The sequence below is a fragment of the Ovis canadensis genome, chromosome 26 (genome assembly GCF_042477335.2).
Source record: "Ovis canadensis isolate MfBH-ARS-UI-01 breed Bighorn chromosome 26, ARS-UI_OviCan_v2, whole genome shotgun sequence".
NCBI lineage: Eukaryota > Metazoa > Chordata > Mammalia > Artiodactyla > Bovidae > Ovis > Ovis canadensis.
The window spans coordinates 22,822,614-22,847,758 of NC_091270.1; the positions used below are offsets into that span (position 1 = coordinate 22,822,614).

The window sequence follows — 25,145 nt, forward strand, 5'->3', positions numbered from 1 at the left end:
TACCCAGGAGTTACTGGTACACATCTTCCCTCTGTGTTTTCATTAACTGTTTGCCAACAGGAAGAGGGTTTTAATTCATTTGCTAGCTTCACAGGGCTTAGGATAATGGATTTTAGTTATTTGAAATATGAAAAGAGAGAACTTGAGCACTTGCTTTTATTCTGATCTAAATGGCATTCTTCTCATGCCAAAGATGCGTTATTGATTTCACATTTCACTCCCAATATAAGAGGTCAAGGTTAAAGTTCCAGAGTTAGCACATGACTTCTGATTCTCCTGCTGCATTCGCACACGTACAGCCCTGTGAAGCTTTTGTCAAGGTTTGTGATCTATAAAGGTTTGTGGTCTAAATGTCAAATAAACATGCTGGCAACTGGTTTTCAGTAGATTTATGCAGTCAATCATTCCGTGCCACTTATTAAGCTTCTTATTTCTTGCAAACTTCTATAACTAAAAGTTAGCACTTTGGATGTAGCCTAAATATAGAGGATCTGTAGATCTTAAAGACATCTGTGGTAGCTTAAAATAATGCACAGTGAAAACATATTTTGTCCAGTGTAGGATGAGATAAAACTAAAAAGAAAATGTCAGTATTGTCACATTAAAATATATCTGTGGAATCATTTGCTTAAGGCTCTTTGCAAACCAACATGTAATAATCCAAAGCATTTTCAGATAGTTTAATTATATTCCAAATGATGGGTATCATTCATAAACTCTCAAGGATCAATTCATGCTATATACCTGATTCAGTGTTAATCGATAAACTGTCTACTACAGGCTTAAAAAATTCAATTTAATGGATAACGTTGAATTTTCAGAATTTGTAAAATAAAGTTACATGGGGAAATATAAGCGATATAATTTCCTTATCTCTTTTTTCATTATTTTTAAAATTTGTTATTTATTCATTTCCATTTGTCAGTGATGTTGACGAAGTTCTAAATTGATGCTTCAGAGTTAGGGACTATTTTTAAATAATTTACCTTCCTATCTGAGTGTCTAATCAACAGCTACCTCCTTTTTAATCATTATGTGTGTGTATGGTTTGGGGGGGTTATTATCACATACATGTTTTGTTATGTTCCTTATTTTATGACCAATTTCTCTCTAATCTTAAGTGCCAGTCTATTTTAGATAAACATGAGTTATTTCAACTTTTCCTGAAAATTTTGTCATCATTATGTCCAAGGGGACACGCTTTTCACCCTCCCTAAAAGTATTTTTTCGTCTATAAAATACTGCCTCATTTATCTCTAGACCCCTGTTTATTTAACACATAGCACGGAGCACATAGACTCTCAAAATGAGAAGCGATACCAGATTGACCTACATGGTGAAGACGTCCAGCGTATCTCCAGCAGTTCTGGCCATCTCAAAGTAGGTTTGCAGGATGTTGACAGTTCCAGAAAGTGCTTCATGACCACAGCCACAGAAAAGGGCAACCCCGGCATAGAGCAGGATGGTGGCGATCAGAGAGGCGTAAGGAATGCCGCCCAGGCATTTAATACAGCACTCAAAACACCCTGCAGAAGACCAACAGAAAAAAACTAGAAATTAATATTCCATGTTAATCTAATGAAACTTTTTCTCAAACTTAAAGGAATATGGAACATACTATGTATTGCATTTATAGATGACATCAGGTCAACCACACAAATCCAGTCCTATGGTATCATGGAAAGTACAAATCAAGTTCCTTAACTAGCAACCATCCTCCACAGGCAAGAGAAGGCTTACTTCAGCTGGGGTTTCCTCTTCTACACCAAAATTACAGAAACCCTTCCTTCCCAAATCGGATTTTTTTTTTTTTTTTTGGCTGCACCACATGGTTTGTGGGATCCTAGTTTCCCAACCAGGGATTGAACTCACACCCTCTGTGTTGGGAATGCAGAGTCGTAGCCACTGAACCGACAGGGAAGTCCCAGATTTACTATAATAATTAATATTCACTAGACAGGCGAGAATACACGGAAAAACTGTACAAAAAAGATCTTCACGACCAAGATAATCACAATGGTGTGATCACTCACCTAGAGCCAGACATCCTGGAATGTGAAGTCAAGTGGGCCTTAGAAAGCATCACTACGAACAAAGCTAGTGGAGGTGATGGAATTCCAGTTGAGCTATTTCAAATCCTGAAAGATGATGCTGTGAAAGTGCTTCACTCAATATGCCAGCAAATTTGGAAAACTCAGCTGTGGTCAGAGGACTGGAAAAGGTCACTTTTCATTCCAATCTCAAAGAAGGCAATGCCAAAGAATGTTCAAGCTACTGCACAATTGCACTCATCTCACATGCTAGTAAAGTAATGCTCAAAATTCTCCAAGCCAGGCTTCAGCAATACATGAACCATGAACTTCCAGATGTTCAAGCTGGTTTTAGAAAAGGCAGAGGAACCAGAGATCAAATTGCCAACATCCGATGGATCATCAAAAAAGCAAGAAAGTTCCAGAAAAGACATCTATTTCTGCTTTATTGACTATGCCAAAGCCCTTGACTGTGTAGATCACAATAAACTGTGGAAAGTTGTGAAAGAGATGGGAATACCAGACCACCTGACCTGCCTCTTGAGAAACCTGTATGCAGGTCAGGAAGCAACAGTTAGAACTGGACATGGAACAACAGACTGGTTCCAAATAGGAAAAGGTGTACGTCGAGGCTATTGTCACCCTGCTTATTTAACTTATATGCAGAGTACATCATGAGAAACGCTGGGCTGGAAGAAGCACAAGCTGGAATCAAGATTGCCGGGAGAAATATCAATAACCTCAGATATGCAGATGACACCACACTTATGGCAGAAAGTGAAGAGGAACCAAAAAGCCTCTTGATGAAAATGAAAGTGGAGAGTGAAAAAGTTGGCTTAAAGCTCAACATTCAGAAAACAAAGATCATGGCATCTTGTCCCATCACTTCATGGCAAATAGATGAGGGCACAGTGTCACACTTTATTTTTTTTTTGGCTCCAAAATCAGTGCAGATGGTGACTGCAGCCATGAAATTAAAAGACGCTTACTCCTTGGAAGGAAAGTTATGACCAACCTAGATAGCATATTCAAAAGCAGAGATATTACTTTGCTAACAAAGGTCCGTCTAGTCAAGTCTATGGTTTTTCCAGTGGTCATGTATGGATGTGAGAGTTGGACTGTGAAGAAAGCTGAGCGCCGAAGGATTGATGCTTTTGAACCATGGTGTTGGAGAAGACTCTTGAGAGTCCCTTGGACTGCAAGGAGATCCAACCAGTCCATCCTAAAGGAGATCAGTCTTGGGTGTTCATTGGAAGGACTGATGCTGAAGCTGAAACTCCAATACTTTGGCCACCTCATGTGAAGAACTGACTCACTGGAAAAGACCCTTATGCTGGGAGGGATTGGGGGCAGGAGGAGAAGGGGACGACTGAGGATGAGATGGCTGGATGGCATCACTGACTCGATGCACATGAGTTTGAGTGAACTCCAGGAGTTGGTGATGGATAGGGAGGCCTGGCGTGCTGCAATTCATGGGGTTGCAAAGAGTCGGACACGACTGAGCGACTGAACTGAACTGAACTGATACATGCATATCATTCTATCTTGACTGCATTGTTCTCAAATTTCACATTTTGGTTTTTATTTCCATGACATTTATTCTTTTCAACTCCCTGGGCCTGTTTCTTTTACACAGTGAGTCAAAACCTCTTAGATGTGTGTGAATCCCATTTAGTGAAAGTTGCCCAAAGTGAAAGAGAATGCGGGAAGGTACTGTGCGTAGGAAGGCACATTACTCTAGAATCACTTTGAGTTTAGAAACGAGAGACCTGAGTCGTTAGGGACTCCACCCCTCTGTGTTTCAGGGCGAGGTTATTCTTCTGAATTAATTTGTAAAAGAGTGACAATAAAACGGACTCAAATGGTTCTTGTAAGCATTAAATGAGCTAACAGAAAATAGTGTATGACCTAGAGTAACTACTCAGTAAATGTTACACCTATCATATTGGATATAACTGTAACCATTATAAATATTATTATTGTGTTGTAATATGGGTTCCAAAAATGGTTTGACCACAGTAACTACTTTTGCTTTTTGAAGTTTCATCATTTTAGTCTTCCATTTTCCAAAGATGGCTTTAAACTAGTCTCAAACATCACTTAACCTTGGTTGTTGATATTCAAAATAAGTATCAGAACTCTCTGGTCAACTCAGATATGTTCTTCTAAAGAATTAACTAGAAATGCCTAAGTATATATGTGTTGCCACAAGAAATACTGATGAGATGCTGTTTCTCAGCCACTGCTGAGAAAGGGAAGTTCAGGTTAGATGTGCAACAAGCAAAGAGGAACTCTATGCAATCAGTTTCATCTCTGTTCCCCAGTGCTTCCCCACACATATCCTATTTCAAAAATTTCCTCCTACCTATCGTCTTTTGGAAATTGTGGATCAAATTTCCTTCTGTAATGCTGAGACCCCCTCAAACTCTCTCCATGTTATCGACTTTTCATCTCTTCAGAAACTAATAACAAATAATGTTGGAAAACGGATTGTTATGTACTTACTTCATGGGAAGATGTGTGTGTGTTTTATCTATAATGTGTATATGTTTATAAGCTACATATGAACCACGCAGCGATTGCAAAGTTCCTGTGTGAGGCAACTTTACATTCAGAGGGTGGTTAGTCTGCTCTTTTATTGCTCATTGAACTAACCTCCTTCAGAGAATTATGGATCATCTTATCTGTCCCAGGAGAGGTTAAAAAAAGGAGTTTGAACACCTTCCCACTTCCACAGCTCTTGCTAGCACAGGCAAAATTATTCCCTGAACATTCCTCCCCCGACGCACGTGATACACACAACACACCCGTGCATGCACGCACATACACACACAACGTGGTTAGGTAGAAAAGGCTAGAGCACCTTGCCACCTCATGTGATAGGAAGAAATTTCACTTGCAGATGCGTGAGACCAGTGTGTGCAGTATCTGAATGTCACTGAACACAGTTTTGGGCAGAGATTAACAGGGTAGCAAAAAAAAAAAAAATCTTTTCACTGTTTAAAAATAAAGAAAAAACCTAAAATTGGTACCAACCCAAAGAAGAGCTACTCTTAATTTTGGCAAGGGTCCCAAAAAGCCCCATGATCTCAAATCCTTGTCCTTTGCAGTTTCTCTCCCTATTTTTCTTGAAGGGTCTAAATGTGTGGCATTTCTACTGCAGACACTGAGGTGTCCGATTAAAGTATCCACAAAACCCTTACGGACAGGAGTCAAATATACAGGAAAGGGTCCAAACACCGAATTCATGGATAGGAGTTACCTCTGCTGATCCCACCCCTCAAGCTTCTAACAGAATAAAGATAAATTGTGACTGTCTCAGGACCAAAGGGAGTGATAAGCCCCCTGGTGGTCACCAGATTGTCATGAGTAACATGGAAACTGGCAGTACCATTTGCAAAATAGATAGCCAATGGGAATTTGCTATATGACTCAGGGAACTCGAACAGGGGCTCTGTAATAATCTAGAAGGGTGGGATGGGGAGGGAGACGGGAGGGGGTTCAGGAGGGAGGGGACATGGGTGAACCCATGGCTGATTCTTGTTGATGTCTGACAGAAAACAAAATTCTATAAAACAATTACCCTTCAATTAAAAATAAATAAAGTGGCAAAAAAAGAATTTCTGATTAATTTTGTTAATAATTCCGGTCAGTTTCTGCTTATTTCATGTTCTCTCTGTTGTGTGTTAGTTGGACCAATTCTAGCCTACAAGCTACCAAGCCTGGCTGCCTAGACTCTATATATATGGTGGGAGGGGAGATGCTCTTTGTAGATGCCATAGTCTGTGTAGTATTAAGGATAAAGTGAAAGTGTGAGTCGCTCTGTCAACGTCTGACTCTTTGTGACCCCATGGACTGTAGCCTGCCAGGCTCCTCTGTCCATGGAATTCTCTAGGCAAGAACACTGGAGTGGGTAGCCAGCCATTCCCTTCTCCAGGGGATCCTCCCCATCCAGGGATCGAATCAAGGTCTCCAGCATTGCAGGCAGATTCTTTACCATCTGAACCACCAGGGAAGCCCAAACTTTCATTGAAAAACTGCCTTTTATTTGGAAAAACATGAGCGAAATTTCAATACTGAGTAAACCCAAATGGACAAGCCTGAGTTAACAGGCATTTCCAGATGAGCTTAAAACCTCCAAATTAAACAGAAATATTTCTTTAACTTTCTATTTAAATGCTGTCACTTAAATCCCTCAGACTGACAGTACCCTTATGGATAAGTACCAATTCCTTTAAACCTCCTTCACTGTCAGATCAGGTTATAATCTTTCCATTTCAGTCCTGTGATGTGAGAGTCGCTCAGTTGTGTCCAACTCTTTGCAACCCCATAGACTATACAGTCCATGGAATTCTCCAGGCCAGAATACTGGAGTGCAGCCTTTCCCTTCTCCAGGGGATCTTCCCTACCCAGGGATTGAACCCAGGACTCCCATACTGCAGGCAGATTCTTTACCAACTGAGCTACTAAGGAAGCTCCATTTTCAGTCCTGATCCTCCACAAAACTTTTACTCAAAGTAAGAAACTTTTGATGCACATTTTGCACTCGTCATGGGCTGGATTCTGATTGCCCCACTCTTCTGCGAGGCCCGAGTTGCCTATTGGCTTTTAAAGAAGGCTTTCAGAACTCCCATCTGGGGAAGCAGTGCACCATTTCGGCGTTCTCTCCAGCTGCCAGAATCCCACGTAGCTGCTGGCAGGGGAGCTTCTTTCCTCCCACAGAGAGAAGCGGCCTTGGCATAGCAGCAGAGTTACCATGGCAACTGTGCTCCGGGGCCCAGGAGATGCTCCCAACAATCATCTTCTGAGGCTGAGGATTCTGCTGCCACCATCGCCATATTTCTTACTGTGCCTCCAATGAGAAAGTACTCCATTAAATGATATCAGTGAAAGCATAGTACTTGGAGGGCTGCTACTGGCGAAAATACCTTTTCTTGAGAAAAATCTATTAAAAACAATAAAATGACTTTCCCCAGGAAACATTTTCAATATTAGATATGCTGAAAGTAGGGCCACTGATTCTCAAACAGAGCTGATGGTTGAAATCCTGAACCCAGAATTTACATGCTGTAGATATACCTGTACACACAAACAAGCATTTCTCTATCTAGTTCCTGCTTTTTGTATTTTCTCAGAATGAATTAATGCTATGTTCTTACTGTCACATAGAAGAAATTACTGGACTTTCTTTTCAATACACTCTGAAATATTAGCAACTGTATCAAAATTTCAAAGAAGATAAAAGCTATATTATCTCTTAGTCTATAAAAATAGTCTATTTTTTTTTGAGTGGGACATATGCTGCTTAATTTTCTTTCATTAAAACATTGTGAAGTAAACACAAGCCTTTTCTCACTCCACAGAGTGCACCAAAATAAAGGGAGAAAAGTCTAAATCAACAAGAAAGAGAGTAAGAGAGACAGACAGCTGAGAAGAGAGACCAACAAAACGGAGGGCCCTGGAACGGAGGCTGATGTGTGAGGCTGCCAAGAGACCGACAATGTACTCACTGGTAATGCTTTTCCAGCATCATTTACCAAAGACCTGATTCTTTATCTTGCAGCCTCCCATAACACCTTTGTCATGACCAAGTAGCCACCGAGGTCTGAGTCTCTTTGCGGGCAGTCTAATTCTGTTCAACTATTGGTCTATTGTCTCCTGGTCTGTGCCCCAGCTTTGGAGCTTATCTTGGTTTGTTGTGGAGAAAATTCCCTCAACTTGCTCCTCTTCCTCATGTGTATCATGCCATTGATGGCCCTATTACATTAACATACAAATTTTAGAAATAGCTTGATTCCCCAATTTACCTTATTGGAGTTCAGGTGGGTATTTTTTATAATGATTGCATGTCTAGAAATTTTGCAAAACCTGTTTTTGATCCTCTGAATTATTTTAGTTCTGTGAATTATTTTGTGTTGATAATTATTCCATCTGTGAAAATTTTGAGCTTTCTTTTCATTATTTGTGCCTTTCTACTACTGACCTTTCTCTTGATTCTACTCTCGTTTGACCATCAAGCGTTATGTATGCTATTGGTTGACTGGTTAAAAAGGTATCTTCAGTTTTGAATTCCATAACTGGCTTTTCCCCATCTGTTGAAATAATTTTATGTTTTTCTTTTTATCTGCCATTTCAATATTTTTTTCAATTTTAAATTAAACTTGCATCCCTGAGAAAAACCCAACTGAGTCATACTGTATTTTTTAATATGTTGCTGAATTTGTCATGCTAACATTTTGTTCAATGCTTTTGTATGTATCAGTTCATTCCACAAATAGCTGTCAGGCCCTCACCAGGTGCCAGGCACTTCACGAATTGCTGGTGCTGTGGAAGTAAGTAAAAAAATAAAATAAAATTCTGCTCTAGTTCTAGAGGTGGAAGACAGACAAATGAGACACAGAAGTAATATGTGTAAGAATGTGAAAAGTGCAAAGAAAAGCAAAATATTGAAGAGGGGTAGGGAAGACTGGAATAATTCAGGGAAGGAATAACTGAGAAGACAAATTTTAAAGGACGAGAGGAGGTAAAGGGGCCAGGCAAGAGAGTTTCAGGAGCAGAGGGCTTCAAAGAGAGGAAAGGCACATGTGAACGTCCTGAGGAAGGCGCCTGAGGATTCGAAGAGCGTCTAAGAAGTCAGTGGTGGTAAAAGAGACGGAAGCTGAATCGAAAGAACCTTAGGTGAGATGATGAGATGACCGATGTCCTGGGTGAGAACAGGGATGCTCATGTTCATGAATGGGGCTGACATCTAATTTGTGCTTTCTTGTTTTATAATTAAGTTCATACCAGCCGTGTAAGATGATCTTTTTTCTACACCCTGAGGTTGTTTGCATTAGGTTTAGCTGCATAGTAAATATTTGGTAGAACCAGCCAGTAACACCATCCAGGCCACTTGCATACTTCATGGAAGAAGGTTAACTACTGGTCTAATTCTTTATATAGAACTAATCAAGCTTTCTTTTGCTTCTTAACTTTGTTTGCTAGGTTCAATGTGGTAGGCATTTGCAAACTTAGTATAAGTTTTCAAACTGTTGATGAAGTTTTATGTAACTTGTAGAGTATTTTTAACAGATTCGTCATCTGCATGTATCTCCTTTCGTTTCCCCTGATGATTTCAGTTCCCTCCCTCCTCCTCTTCTTCCTTCTGGCCTTCAGTCCTTCATGCACACCTTCCTCTCACTCTGCTATTTCTACTTGCGGTCCAGTGGCTAGAAAGTCACATGCCTCCCCCTCGGCCACACAGAACAAACAGCGCAATCCTACCCTGTGTGCACAGGACAGGGCTCCATAAATATTCAGCCAACAGCCCTAATTGCTCATAACTAATGTCAATGGCTTTTAAATACTACTATTGTTAATTGTCAATTGCTAATTGTAATAAGTAATGTCAATGGCTTTTAAGTACTACTATTGGGCTTCCCTGGTAGCGCAGATGGTAAAGAGTCTGCCTGCAACGTGAGAGACTCGGGTTCTATCTCTGGGTCGGGAAGGTCCCCTGGAGAAGGAAATGGCAACCCACTCCAGTATTCTTGCCTGGAAGATTTAATCCCATGGGCAGAGGAGCCTGGTGGGCTAAGGTCCATGGAGTCGCAAAGAGTTGGACACGACTGAGCGACTAACACACACACACACACACACCCTTTTCAAATAACCCATTCTGCATGATTACTTTGTTTCCTTAGATTCTGTTCTTAAGTTTTCTCTTCCGTTTTTACATTCTGTCTTTTTATAGTGTGCTCATATACATTTCATCATGCCTAGAGGGATATGTGTGCTTACTTGCTCAGTTGTGTCGGACTCTGTGACCCCAGACTGTAGCCCACCAGGCTCCTCTGTCCACAGGATTTTTTCAGGCAGGAATACCAGAGTGGGTAGCCATTTCCTTCTCCAGGGGATCTTCCCGATCCAGGGATCAAACCTGAGTCTCTTAAATCTCCTGGCTTGCAGACAGATTCTTAACCCACTGAGCCAATGGATGCTGAGCTATTAATCTTCAGTATTTTATCTTTTTTAACATAAACATTTAGGGGGATAAGATGAGAGATGAGAGTAAATTGTGCTTGTGAAGAAGTTTTATACTGTAAGATTACAGTAAACAGAATTTCTAACATTAACCCTTTGATTAATGACATGATCAACTAAGGTTTTAAAGTGTCCTAGAATATAGCTTAAATAGTCATCCAATATTATTGAAATGTTAACACTTTATTTAAATATATTCCTGGCCAAACAAAGTACAGGGTTAAGGTAAATATTTGAATAATTACAAATGAATGCTTCGTCATTAGTTCAGTTCAGTCACTCAGTAGTGTCCAACTCTTTGCAACCCCATGGACTGCAGCACGCTAGTACTCCCTGTCCATCACCAGCTCCCTTCATTACAGCTTCACCAACTTCCTTCGTTACAAAGGGACAACAAAAGATCTGTAGATATTTGAGGAACACCTCCAACTTGAAAGAAATAAAAATAAAGTAATAAAAAAAATTAATTAAAAAATAAACACAAAAAGAGCTCAGAGAAATGAAAGGCAAAGCAGGCAGCTGGTGAAAGTTTAAATGGGTGCGGGCACGCACACACATGCACTCACATATTCCTATGGTCTCCTAGGATATAATTAAATACGTTGTACATGGACTTCCCTGGTGGCTCAGATGGTAAAGAATCATGCGCCATGCGGGAGACCTGGGCTCGATCCCTGGGTTGGGAAGATCCCCTGGAGGAGGGCGTGGCAACCTGTAGAATCCCCAGGGACAGAGGAGCCAGGTGGGCTACAGTCCATGGGTTGCAAAGAGTCGGACACGACTGAGTGACTAAGCACAGCACATTCTTGAAATAAGAGTGGATGCTAAACATAGGTAACTGCAAAAAACGCTAAAAGTTCTTATTTTAAAATATGATAGCAGAAGTTTAAAATTTAATGGATGAGGTAAAAGACAAAAGGAAATCTATATCAAAGAACAAAAAGGTGAAGATGGAAATTGGAGAGAGAAGATAAGCAACTTAGAAGATCAGATAAGGAAGTCCAATTTCGATATTCAAATGTAATGAGGTCCATCAAGAAGAGCCAAGAAAGGGAAGATTAGCAAATTATCAAATACTACAAAACAGTCTCTTAGAATCAAACAACACATGTCTCCAGATGAGAAGGACTTTTCCTCATGGGCTGGTTCCCTTTCTGTAGCCCTTACCCACAGCCTCATGATATCAAGGAGACAAGCATCCTGGGGTTGGCTGTGTGCCTCTTCCAGCTACAACAGCTGGGATCACAGACAATAAGTGTCTTAGACAACACTATCACCAGACAAGAGAAATGGGAAGCTATCCACTAATGTGAAAGCAGATGACTTTTCAGAGGACCGTTTCTGAAGACGTAACAATTCCATTTGGCCTTAGGATCCTTAAGTGTTTGTGAAAATTTTAGGGACAGGAAGCCAGCCTCACTTCCTCTTATCCTATTACACAATTCCTTGTCCCATGGGTAGAAACAGTACGTGAAAGAAAAAGAAAGTGAAGTTGCTCAGTCATGTCCGACTCTTTGCAACCCCATGGACTGTAGCTTACCAAGCTCCTCCGTCTGTGGGATTCTCCAGGCAAGAATACTGGAGTGGGTTGCCATTTCCTTCTCCAGGGGATCTTCCTGACCCAGGGATTGAACCCAGATCTCCCGCGTTGCGGGCAGACGCTTTAACCTCTGAGCCACCAGGGAAGCCCAACAGTATAGCCACCATTAGGTCAGACTTGACTGTCCTAGGTTTATGTCACATGCTCATTCGTTTTTTTCCATGCTTTGCTGGCAGCACAGTTACTGAATCACTCTACCAATATACACTGGATTTTTTTAAGCACCTACTAGTTCTACATACCGAATCTACAAGAGTGAAAGTCACTCAGTCATGTCCGACTCTTTGCGACCCCATGAACTATACAGTCCATGGGATTCTCCAGGCCAGAATACTGGAGTGGGTAGCCTTTCCCTTCTCCAGGGGATCTTCCAACCCAGGAATCAAACCGGGGTCTCCCACATTGCAGGTGGATTCTTTACCAGCTGAGCCACAAGGGAAGCCCAAGAATACTGGAGTGGGCAGCCTATCCCTGCACCAGAGTATCTTCCTGACCCAGGAATCGAACCAGGGTCTCCCTCATTGCAGGTGGATTCTTTACCAACTGAGCTATGAGCGAAGCCCAAATGAGGGAGTCTACAAGGGTGACAAGAAATATGATCTCTACCTACCAGTGGCGAGAATGAGCCCACATACTACTAGGAAATAAAATTTGAAATTTCTAGCACCTTTCTACCAAGTTTTCTAAAAATATTCTACCTGAATATTTAGGGTCGTTGTGACATCTTGCGTGTCCAACCTGAGCAGCCAGAATCACCATGTTCATCAACCACCAGAAAGAGTGGCAGTGACCATGGAGTTCAAAGTCACTTGAAGGACAGTGGAAAAATGTCCTTGGTGTAAAGGATAGCATACTAGAAAGATGAGCAGTACAATGAGAGCTCAGAGTTGTGCTTGTGAAGAATTTTTTATACTGTAAACTTCATAGCAAACAGAATTTCTAACACTAGACCTTTGGTTAATGACATGATGATGTAAAGTTTTAAAGCATGCTAGAATATACCTCAGATAATCCCCCATATTATTGAAATGTTATTAGCCCTTTACTTAAATATATCCTTGGCCTAAAAAAATTACAGAGTTGAGATAAATATTTGAATAATTCAGGATAAAGCGGCATTATAAAGAATACAAATGCGCAATACAGGTTTTCATGTTGAATACTTTACTCATTGATACAATACTGTGATTAGATTAGCTCCTAACTTTAAAAAGAAAATCTTGGAACAGGAAGAGAATAGGCAGCGTTTGGAAATATTCTTTATATTCTGCTAAGTTTCTGGCTAGGTACCAAAATCACCAGGGATTTTCTCAAAAACAGAGATCCTAGGACCCCCTCCATTGAAAACATTGCTGTTTTTATCAAGTACTTCAGCTGACTCTGATGTACAGATGTAAGAGCACACGGAAACCATGCAGTGTTCTATAAAATCATATTAAATGTCTCACATACCCTAAAATGAGTTGACAAACCAGATACACATGTAATACAAGGATTAAGAAGGATTTACTCTAGGAATTTTGAACAAATCATTAAACAAAACATGCAGTCTGTAACTAAATGACATCAAAAATAATTTTTTGAACAATTCCAAAGGTTCATAAATAGTGCCAAGACTTTTAGTGTACTGCCGGGTGAGTGTCATCTTCACAGTAACCCTGTGAAGCGGGTATAATCATTCATTTCTCAAATGATTATTGATGGCTGGTATTGAAAAAAGTTTGTGAAAGGCTGTGTATAAGGAATTTTCCAGAAGAATGACGAGATTTTCCTTTTAAACATGCTTTTATTATGGACACATTCATAATACTATTTGCAGCTCCAGAGTGTAAAAAAAATACCATTAATTACAGAACAATCTGTACTGGCCAACATGACTTAGCAAGAATGTTTTGATTAATTAAACTCATTTCCCTAAGGCAAAAAAAATTAATTGTTTAGATAATGATTGGAGCCATACTCTTCTGGCCGTGATAAACAAACCTCAAGGGTGAGAGAACAGTCAGGTGGAGGCATGTTTCTGAGATCCAACCAGAGCAATTCCTGGAAGGAAAAAAGCTGAGCCCCCAAACTGGTCTGAGTTCCAGACACCTGTGAGGTCTTTGCAGCACACCTTGTGCTTGTTTAAATGATGTTCAGAGATCCAGTTAAAACCCTTATCTCCCCCTGTAATGCTGCTGATGCTAAGTCGCTTCAGTCATGTCCAACTCTGTGCGACTCCATAGATGGCAGCCCACCAGGCTCCCCCGTCCCTGGGATTCTCCAGGCAAGAATACTGGAGTGGGTTGCCATTTCCTTCACCAATGCATGAAAGTGAAAAGTGAAAGTGAAGCTGCTCAGTCACGTCCAACGCTTAGCGACCCCATGGACTGCAGCCCACCAGGCTCCTCCATCCATGGGATTTTCCAGGCAAGAGTACTGGAGTGGGGTGCCATTGCCTTCTCCACCCCCCGTAATGAGTGAACCGGTAAACATTTTCAGTGTGGCCGTGTCCTCACAATGTTCAGATCTATGTTCAAAATGCCATTAGTTCTGGGGTTTATCCACAGCTGCCATCCCAAAGACGTATTATCTTAGAACAAAAATATATTACAATTTCTCATAATTGCATAGGTTTACTGGACTCTGATGGGCAGTTTTCCCTTGGGATCCTTCTACTGCAGCTAAAAGAGGAATGGGGACTGATTGCTTGACTGAGCTGGTTTCTCCACTTGCACTTGGCTAATATGGTAAACCAGGGATTATAAAAAAATGTTTCTAATGTCTCCTGTACAGCACAAAGCAGCTGCTAGAACTGTCCAGAATTTTCAGTGTAACAAGGTATTCTGTGTTGTGAAATAAACATGTGTTATATAATGAAGCGGTATGATATTTGGAGATTATTTTTAAATTTTAAACAGTATATAAGACTTTGTAAAATTATACCAATTACATACAGCAGTCTGGATTCCAGATCAAGTATTCTAATATCCTAATATTATATTGTTACTTTAAAAATAACAATAAGGGAATTTTAAAAATTAATCTTAAAAATGACATTTACAGTTTAAAGGTTATTTTGGTCAAAAAAATAAAAAAAATATTGCTCCATGTATGAACCATATGACAATTTTTTAAGAGTATTGATCACAGTTTTATTTGAAACTCCAGTGAGAAAAGGCAAATTGGGATCATTTACTAACATAGTCCATGTGAATGATCAAACACATATTTTCTATAGAACTGGAGTATATTTAAAAAAGTTGTGGAATTTGAAGATATTCTTGAAAATAAAAACATACCTTGAAAAGCTAATGGTAATAATTTCAAAGTATAAATTAAAGTTGTGAAAGAAATATTATAAAGTTAAAAAAATACAAATTCTCTTTTTAAACACTGTGAATTACTTATAGAAAGTTTATTTATTCAATTTAGTTTGTAGAAATTCACTGAGACATTTGCAGAGACAGCCATATTTCTCTAAACACAATTATAGGGTTTTTCATGTAATCTGGTATTTTAAAATTTACACATTTATTCTAATTATTATTATTATTATTTTTTTTTTTCAGAAAGGCAGGTATCAAAATTTTCTGTTTCATAGTTCCCTGGTAGCTCAGCTGGTAAAGAATCCGCCTGCAGTGCAGGAGACCCTAGTTCGATCTCTGGGTTAGGAAGATCCCCTGGAGAAGGGAATGGCAACCCACTCCAGTATTCTGGCCTGGAGAAGCCCATGGACAGAGGAGCCTGGTGGGCTGCAGTCCATGGGGTCACAGAACTGGACAAGACTGAGCAACTAAGCACACACATTTCATAGTTATTTTAAAATACAAAAAATATTGGTATGAGGCAAAATATAAAGTCATGGTCTGAACCATCAAAATGATAATATTTTCAAGTACAATTTCTTACATCACAATGTTTCTTCAAAATATATGTGGAATAGAGAACAAAGCAAACCGCCTCCTAATAATCACAGTAAGATGTTTTACCATGAACATTAGCAGAGTTTTTAAAATGAGTATATTTTTTCCCAATTAGTTTCACAACAAGTCATTTTTTTCAGTCACAAACAATCTGTCATAATTTGTAAGAAGGAAAACTCTGCTTCCACAGTTGAAGCATTATTGAGTAAATTATCTAATGTCTCTTTGGATAGAGGCAAAATGGCAGCATTGCAAAGTAGAAATGTCACTTCTGCAAGTGCTATCTTTTCTCAAGTACCAGAAACTTTAAAAAGCTAAAATATATTTTTAAAATCAACAGAATAATATTCTTCTTTTCTCTCCCTCTCTGGCTTCTTCTCTCATCAGAGGAGCTATGGTTCTCTGCTCTGCTCTCTAAAGACCAGGGAAGTACTAGTTCAAAGTCTCTAGTAAACCTTTTTAAATGTTGCCGAAGAAATGTTGATTTTATCTGAGCCAAGCAGAAGCCCTCCATTTTGTTGCTTCTATTACAGGCTGAACGAGCTTTGTGATCACAAAATATACATGCACTGTTTTTTAATTACAGCAATTTTCATCCCCGGCTAATTTGTCCCATGCCATATGGATTTTATGTCCTTTGCTTCTTTTGATTATAACGCAAATGACTCCTAGATACTGGTGGCTGAAAAATAAAGGTTTAGAGACAGATGACTACAAAGCAGCCTTGAACATGTTATAAGGGAATCGGCCTTTTAGGTGCTTTTGTATTCTGCTCGCCACAGGGCGCATCTTTAAGAGAGCTCAGCCTATGTATGAAAACCTGCACTTCACACAAATCTTTTTATTTCCTGTCAGTAATCCCCACAATTTTATGAATACAGACAAAGCTCATTTTCAGTTCCTGCCAGTCATCTCAAGTGGCTGTGAAGTTAAAGTAAGAATTGCTGCCAAAGTAATAGAATGCTCATGGAGAACTGGAAAGGCAGATATATTACACAAAACATTAGATTTTTATAATCTCGGGTGTATACTCTACACTTTGGTATAGCACTACAGTGTTGTGGTTTGCAGTGAGTTGACAACTTCTGATATCAGGGACTAAGATTTATGTATCTTTACACATCCGGGATTTCATAAAGCTTGGTTCATGCACACAGCAAGCGTGGAAAACTCCTAGGACTCATCTTCTATTTCTATTTGGTGGTGTGTTTTTTTCTTGTTTAGGTTGCCTATAAACTGGAAGGATAAGTCAACATCAATTTCAACGTGTTATCCATTCAAATTATATTGGAAAAAAAATAGAGTCATAGCAATGGAATCAGAAGATGCAGTTTAATTGAAGGAAACCTTAGAAGCATATTCCACAATGTAAAGGAAAACAGTCATTTCTGTCTTTGGCCAGGACTGGTCACTGCTGAGATATAACGGAAAGAACTCTGAAGAAAGTAGCAGTAGAAGGGTGACATTTTTGCTTTTTCTCAGTAAGCAGCAGTTCTCAAACTTATCTAGTGTTTGGTTTTTTTCTTCTGTTTTTAATAAAGCAAAATCTAATTTTTTAAAACTCATTTGATGGGTTGTGTGGGGATACAGAATTGGTGTTATCACCCTTAAAGCTGCTGTATGAGCTCACTAGCTTGAGGTTTTTCTCTAATCATTGGAAAGTCTAAGGTAGATAATCCTTAAAGACTCTGCTTATTAAACAAATACATTGTTTGGCCTTAAAACATGGAGAACAATGTTCTGTATTTTTGATAAATACCACTGATACTTCCTGCAGTTTTGACAGGTATATGGGATCAAATTTAGATAACTGAAAAGATTATTTTTATCCAACATCATCTGTCAATGCTCATGTTAAGACTGAACTTGGAAGTGAGTGAAAAGAATTGGAGTGAAAAATATTTAAAATTGTTTAATAAGTGACAGTGACTAACATATTCCAATGGTCTGGTAATTTTTACTATTTCCTTTGAGCTCTTATATGTGACCAAACCCCATGTGATGATTTATGTAACTAAATTATGGATAATGTATAACATGTAAAGATTTCTCTCTACTGGTAAGAATAATGTATTTTTTTAATCCTATTATCATTTTAAGATAATATTCTGGGAGAAGAGTTTACAGCAACTTCAGTGGTTTACCTGCACAATGAGACTCTAAATGAGACCTATATTTGCTGCCATTTAGTTACATGAACATGATACTTATGCCTAACATTATTTTCCTTCACTTAAGAAACCACAAGACCTGAAGCATTTCACAGACAGAATTGGATGAGGAAAATCCAGGGGAAACATACAGAAGTGACCTTGACCATCTCGTGACCAGGAAGCAAATGTCCCCGAGGGGCTCAGGCTCTATTTATGTTTGATCCCAAGCGGTCAGTGAAAGCAAAGTCATCATCTGTTGGTCGGGATTTTCTGCCTCTTTTTTCGGCATTATCATGACTCCCGTTTCAACCATATATTTGATTTGTAAACTATAAAGATGGAGCTAACTAATTGGGAGGGCTACGCATTTAAAAACTGAGCAGGTGCTGCAATGCTAAGAACAAGAAAAGGATACAAAGAACAAGGGGTGCTTCTCGAGGAGTCTTGCCAGAAGACTGCATTTTTACCAAGGAGTCCTAGAATCTGAGCTGGCAGACTTATTATATTTACATGAGTTAAAACCTAAATTAAGAGAAAATATGCAACATTTATCTAATAGCTGGTTACTTTTGAAAAATGAAGATGAGTAAGACGGAGCTGACCTTTATAAAGACATGAGTTACTAAACGTCGAATCTATGTCTGGACATACAATAGCTAACTAACAGAACGTCTATGCGGCCAGATAGTAACACCAATACATTTGGAATTCTAATATTGAAAAGAGCATATTGAAAGGTACTATGCAGTGTGTGTTAATGAGTAATACATATGCATGACTGTACCCCGGAGAGACAGCTTGGGGGGTCAGATAAGAATAGAAAAACAGGCAGGCCTTGTGGGAGATGCAGCTTATTTTCCTTGGAACAAAGCTAAAAGCCTTACAAAAGGGCTTGCCAGCCGCCGAGGTTCTCCCTCACCACCTCTCCAGCCCCTCCCTCTCTCAGCCGCATCTTCCTTCTTGCTGTGAGAAACACCCAGCCTTGGGCATTGCTACAAGCTACACTTTCTCCTGCAAATATTCTTCCCTCAGATATCTGGGGACGTAACTTCCTCATGTCCTTCAAGTTTTCACTTAATTTTAATCCTGACTCTCCAATTTACAAATTGTATCCTGCTTTCCTCTATTCATAGCTGTAGACCCCAGAGTCCTGTTACCCTGCTCTTCTTTTTCTTATTTCCACGTGACTTTCAATATAATACAAAGTTTACTCCTTGGTACTATCTATTGCTTACCTGTATTCTTCTCCTTGGGGCTTTCCTGGGGCTTATCAGTAAAGAATCTTCCTCTTGTCAATGCAGGAGACACGAGTTTGATCCCCAGGAGAAGGAAATGGCAACCCACTCCAATATTCTTGCCAGGGAAATCCCATGAACAGAGGAGTCTAGTGGGCTACAGTCCATGGGGCAGCAAAGAGTCAGATATACCTTAGCAATTAAACAACAACAAATTCTCCTTGAAGTGTAGCCTCGTACATAGTTGGTCCTCAATTAACATTTGTTGAATGCGTATTATCTTTTATACACATAGAAGCTTATGCTTATGATTGCCAAGTGAAAACCTACAGTTCACAGTCACAAGGAAAATAACAAAAAGAAGTTGCTTAAAAGATAGAGTTTCTATCCAATATCCTAATGCATATGTATTTGGAAGTAATATACTTCTATTGAGCAAAGAACAGATACTTAATATATATTCCTAGTCAAAATACAAAATATAAAAATCAAATCCATAACCATAAAGGTGATAATTTCACATTAAAAACTGCACTATTTATTATATAAACACAAAGAAAAGACTGCACAGGCATTTGACTGGATCCTAGTTTTCCACAATAGCACAAGAGTTCTCACAAAGCTCCTGGAAAGTAAAACTATAGCATTAGTTGGAGACATTAACAAATTTAGCAATAGAGTCCTTCCATAAAGATAGCACTGCCCAATGGCTACAGGCACTAATCTAATCAATATGGCTCATATTTCAAGAAACAGAAGTAAGCATACGATTTAGCTCTCACTCAGTCTCACTCTGTAGAACTCTTCTTCTAATAGCTTTAAAAAACCCCAAAGAAACACATCAAAATAAAAAGCCATAAATAAAAAGTTATGGCTATTATTATTGTAGCCATAAATACCACAGTGTTTACAAAAAAAAATGGTACAGATATATTTACTATCTAGGACAATGAATTTTAAGCATATGTTCTAAATTATTCGATGGTAGGCAAGATAGAGCTTTTTAAGATTCAATGGCAAAAAGCCTTGAGTAGGGAGCCAGCAACTTGGCTGCTAAATGAGTTCCACTACAATAGCTTTAAAGTAACAGGGCAAGTCTCTCAACCTTCCTTCACTGTTAAAGGATGCAATGGCTGAATGGTCTCTAAGGTCTCATTTTGCTTCTAAAATGTTTCTTAAAATCTTTAAAAAAAATTCAGCTTGTTTTATTTTCTTTATCTGATGCTCAGTGGATCTTAACAATGTATTCAGGACACAAGAAGAAACAGAGTCTTTTTAGCCCAGAGTTATGACTGAGCATCTTGTGACAAGAAGGCGTTTCATAGAACCATCCCCACATTCAGGGAGACGCAGGCAGAAAGTGCCTCTGGAGGATAGAACACTGAGCTTCCCTTCCTGTCTACCTATGATCGCTTGTCAAGGAGCATCCATGGTTCCTTGAGGCTCCTTTTTCCAGGAGGTTTTGGGAGGATAAGGGGTGCTGATAAGGCAACCTTGGTCCATTGTTGCCACTGATTCACTTACCAGACTCTAGACAGGAAGTGTGTAACATTATAGGAGAGAGCAATGTTTTGAACTTTAGAAGTCTTTTAAAGAGTAGAGTTTGAAACTGTGTTATAGTGCTAAACGTAGCTCAGTGGTAAAGAATCCACCTGCCATTCCAGGAGATGTGGATTTGATCCCTTGGTTGAGAAGATCCCCCGGAGGAGGAAATGGCAACCCACTCCAGTATTCTTGCCTGGGAAATCCCATGGACAGAGAAGCCTGGTAGGCTGTAGTCCAAGGGGTCGCAAAAGAGTCAGACACAACTTAGCGACTAAACAACAAAAAATAAATGTTTTTGCTTTGCAAATACTTGCTATTGTATTTAAAACTACAAGAAATAATTTATGTTAAATTTATGTTATGTTAAGTTTATGTTAATAATTTATGTTAAAGTCCTATAAAATGTAACATTATTCTATAATGGGAAATTGACTTTCCCCAGATACTTAAACTTCATAGTTGCACGTGTTCTGTCACTTTGTAAGATCCACTCATATTGGAAGAATGAACGCTGGTAATAAAGTATCCATTTTTATATATAAAGCAATGAATGGTTACTGACAAAGTAGTCCTAATACATTAACAAAACCATGAAGTGATTGTTTGTCTTTCATAGTTATTAGTTGCTTTCATTCAAATAGTTGTGTCTTGGTTTCACTAGATTTTGAGTAATTACTTTAAAATACAGAAATGACTTTAAGGCAGAAATAAGGTTGAAAATCATGACTCACTTGTGCATCCTGAGATTCTAAGTGTTGCCTGCCTGGTTGGTAAGTTTATCACTTGAGCTCTTCTTTTTCTCTGGAGCCCTGGCCTTTTCCTTAATTTTTAAATTTGGTAGAAAGAAAAAAAAAATTCAAAAGAACAAAACATATTTCCTAACAATTCCAATAACCACTCTATACATGACAATAACACTTGTCTGTAACTGGATATTTTTTATATACATTTTATATTATTAACTATCTACATTACATTCTCATCTACATTCTAATACATATTCAAGGAATGCTTTCATAAGTAAAGGTTTGTGTGGTTCTCCAATATAATGTTACATTCTATGCAAATTCTTAGATTTCTCCTTATGCAGTCAACATAGAATTAAAGTCTAAAACTTTATTATAATGTATAATGCAGAGGAGTAAGGAGGCCTATGAGCAAAACTGGAAAAATGTTACATTAACTTTCTGTAAGAAAAAACATCTCCCCATTAATTCCCAATTCTTAGTACTCAAGACGGAGAAATGCTCAAATAGAAAATGGATAAATGGCAGAAATTCTACACTACATTTTACATAAGGAAATGAAAACATTACTGAATGACATTATGCCATCAATATCATTGACAGAGGACTTGCTTGCAATCTGTAACACATACTTTCAAAGAAAACAGGAAGCAATACTAGGCTTCCAAAAAGCAATCCAGCAGATAGAAAAACAAACTGCTACCAATGCAGTTAGTCTCCTCATATCAGGAAATCTACAGTGTAAGAGAAGAGGCAATAATCTTCTAAAGTTGCAAATGAAAAAAAAAATCTCATTATACTTAATGGGAAAAGAAACACAGCAAAGAACAAAGTTACCTTGTTTGCAGTCATTCAATATTATAAACTTTTTGTCATGAATCTATGAGAAATCTAAGATAGAGGGCAATTTCTGGTCTTTTTAATTAAATAACTCATTTGCCAGAGTATTATGATCCATGAGGAAAATGCTAAACCAATGTGGTCTAGTTTGCTGTGGATCTAATAGTTGATTAGACAACCCACCCCCTAGAGATAGATGGCCTTCATGTTACCAACTATCCACTCATTTCTTCTATTAACAGCAGTATATAATCACAAAAAATTTCTGCAGGGTGTATCTAAGAATATTTAAAATAATTCCAGATAATATGATTTCATATATACTTCTCACAGCAATGGAATGATTCATGGTGTCAGTTCTACCTGCCAAATGCAGATAAAGATGAAAATAAAAACCACCATCACTACCATCCCAGCCACTGCGAGAAGTTTCCTAGTTGTGGCGCAGAGACCTACAGTATTCAAAATAACAGTGGGCATGTTTCTTGTATCATTGCTTTTACCTCGGTGTCACAAGCACTGTTGGTGCCCTCTTTGTAGGGTATTTGCTCTTAGTCACATGATAGCTCAATTTCCAATCATTAGCATCTGCATTTTTCCCCTAAAGGTGTCTTCAGTCCCACAAGCACTTTCTCTGCCAGTTAGGTGAGCATAAGGGAAATTAATGTCCATCTGAGAACCATCCTTATCTAATGATTGACAGGAACTGAGTACAAACATCCTGGCTTCTCTCCTAGGATGAGACGACTCTGCGGAGGGGTGATCTACCCTGGCTCCTACTGTTTCCCCAGCAGGAGGAGGACCCAGCTGTTCAAAGTGATACCTGGCTTGTCACTGTGTGCTTTATCAGTGTCCTTTCTCTTCCTAACTTCATTAACTGCCTCAGTTACCCACTCTTTTAGTGGTATTTCCTTTGCACATCAAACAAATAACAAACCTCAAATCTCTGTATCAGGGGTGGTTCCTGGGGGAAAATAACTTAGGATAGTGACCATTAATTCTAGTACCCAAAAAATCCCAGCTTAATTATTAATAGTACCTACATTCATTCCTCAAAGTGTCCCAGTTTGGATGACAAATTGTATGGTCATTCCGTTCTAGGGAGCACAGAAACCACTGGATTAGAACTCTCTTCTTCCTGATGGCAATCATGCCCATTTGCCAACATCTTCACTCTTGACTCTTAATTTTCTTCTAGTTTAGATATGAAAATCCCTTCTCTATCGACAAGTGAAATGATCTCTGTACATATTTAAAGCTAATTACTCCCCCTACCCTGAAATCTACAGATTCTTATAAAATCAATATGGTTTTCTTAATGCATATTCAACTTCTTCTACACTGGGCTTTCCCACTGGCTTCCAAAGACCCTTAAATCTCTTTTTTAGTTTGAAAATAAAATTTCAGAAAGCTCTCCCTTATTTCCACATATTCTGACAGATACCGTGTGGCTGCTGTCCTGGTTTCCTCCTCCCTCTCATAGAGAAACTGTTTCTAGTCACCGCTGACATAGTGGCCTCTTTTTGTCATTTCCTTCTGCTGTGCAAGCCATCCCTCCAGCTAGGCTTCCCAGTCCATCACTACCCAGAAACCACTTCCCATGGCTTCCCACCTTCACCAACATACAGGATTCACTTCTCCCCTCAACTGACCACCAGTCACCCCTCCCTCGTTCTTGACACTGCTTTTACTTGGACTTCAGGATCCAGCAGTTGTCTGGCTGGATCAGACAGACAGTTTTCACCCTGCCTTTCTGGCATCTCCTCCTCTATTTCTTTGCCTCTGTCTTCTTCTACCAAGGTTCTCAATCCTGACAGTCTTTCCTGCCACCCTCTCTCTTTTAGACACTGGAAGTATCCTTAATGGGTCTTGCTGCATCCCACTGGCCCATCTTAATCAGAACACTTTGTTTGGATATAAATTTTATATCTTTTCTCTGCTTTATAATTCATAAATGACTTATGTCTTAGAATAGCATATTATGTTCTTAATCTTTGAATAAGGACAAACTCAGCCTGGCTTTCAAAACTCTTCATTCTCTGGTCTCTCCTTAGCTAGATCTTTATCACTTGTGGCAGCTGATACTGGGCTCCTGGAGTTCCTCTCTGACACAGGACCTGAATATACACTGCACTGCCCCAGGGTCTGGAATGCGCTCCCAAACACACACACACACACACACACACACACACACACACACTGCACCTTCATTTTCACCTGTTTAACTCCTACATATCTATGATTGTTCCACTTAATGGTTACTTCCTGAGACAACTTTCCCTGATCTTCCTGACAAGGTCATTTCACTGAGAACATGGCCTCAAGCATGTTTGACTCTTAAGCTATGTCACTCTGCACAAGGATAAAGTGCAACAGTTTTTTGCTCAATGTCATATTGTGTTTAGCACAAGGCCTAGAAGATATCTGCATGGTTTTTCCCTTTACCTCATCTCTGCTCGAAGTGTTATTTTTAGAGTAGTGCTCATCTTTTAAAATCTTATCTAAAACTCTAATTTCCCCATTCCTCAGTATTTTTTCCATAGTAACTACTGCCTTCTAGTATATCTCTAGTATACCATTTAAATTCAATACTCATATGCTCTTAGCATGAAAGATCCATAAGAACTTCTTGCAGGCTCTGTTCACTGTGGTAGCTTCAGCACCTAGGACAGTGCCTGGCACAGAGAACATGCTCAGTACCTATTTGTTGATAACACAAAAATCTTGACCATCACATTAATCTCTCTTAGCTACTAAAGCAGGAAAAGGAGTCTTAACCCATAACTGCCATGTAGATGAAATATATATTCTTAAAAATATTATTTTTTCTACTAATTGCCATTGTAAGCCTGCCATTACACTACAATTAATAAAATTAAATGTTTATCTTTTTTTTCATAACAATAAGAAACGAAAGTCAGAACCCAGAGAAAAGGAGCTGAGACTTTATCTACACATGGCACAGACCTGCATACAAAAAAATAAAGGCACAAGAATCAACAGACATACTTTTAGGACAAACAAAACACATGGGGACCCCCAGCAGAGTGTACAGACTGCAGGCATGGA

General features: G+C 39.0%; 1 protein-coding gene across 4 annotated transcripts in view; it reads right to left on the reverse strand.

The window, feature by feature from the left end:
* GPM6A (glycoprotein M6A) overlaps positions 1-25,145 on the reverse strand; it is a 249,754-nt gene that overhangs the window by 37,146 nt on the left and 187,463 nt on the right. For all 4 annotated transcript variants that reach the window (XM_069573103.1, XM_069573105.1, XM_069573106.1 and 1 more), the window contains one exon: positions 1,334-1,526. In XM_069573103.1, the coding sequence (XP_069429204.1) occupies positions 1,334-1,526 (193 nt within the window). The remainder of the gene's footprint in view (positions 1-1,333; positions 1,527-25,145) is intronic.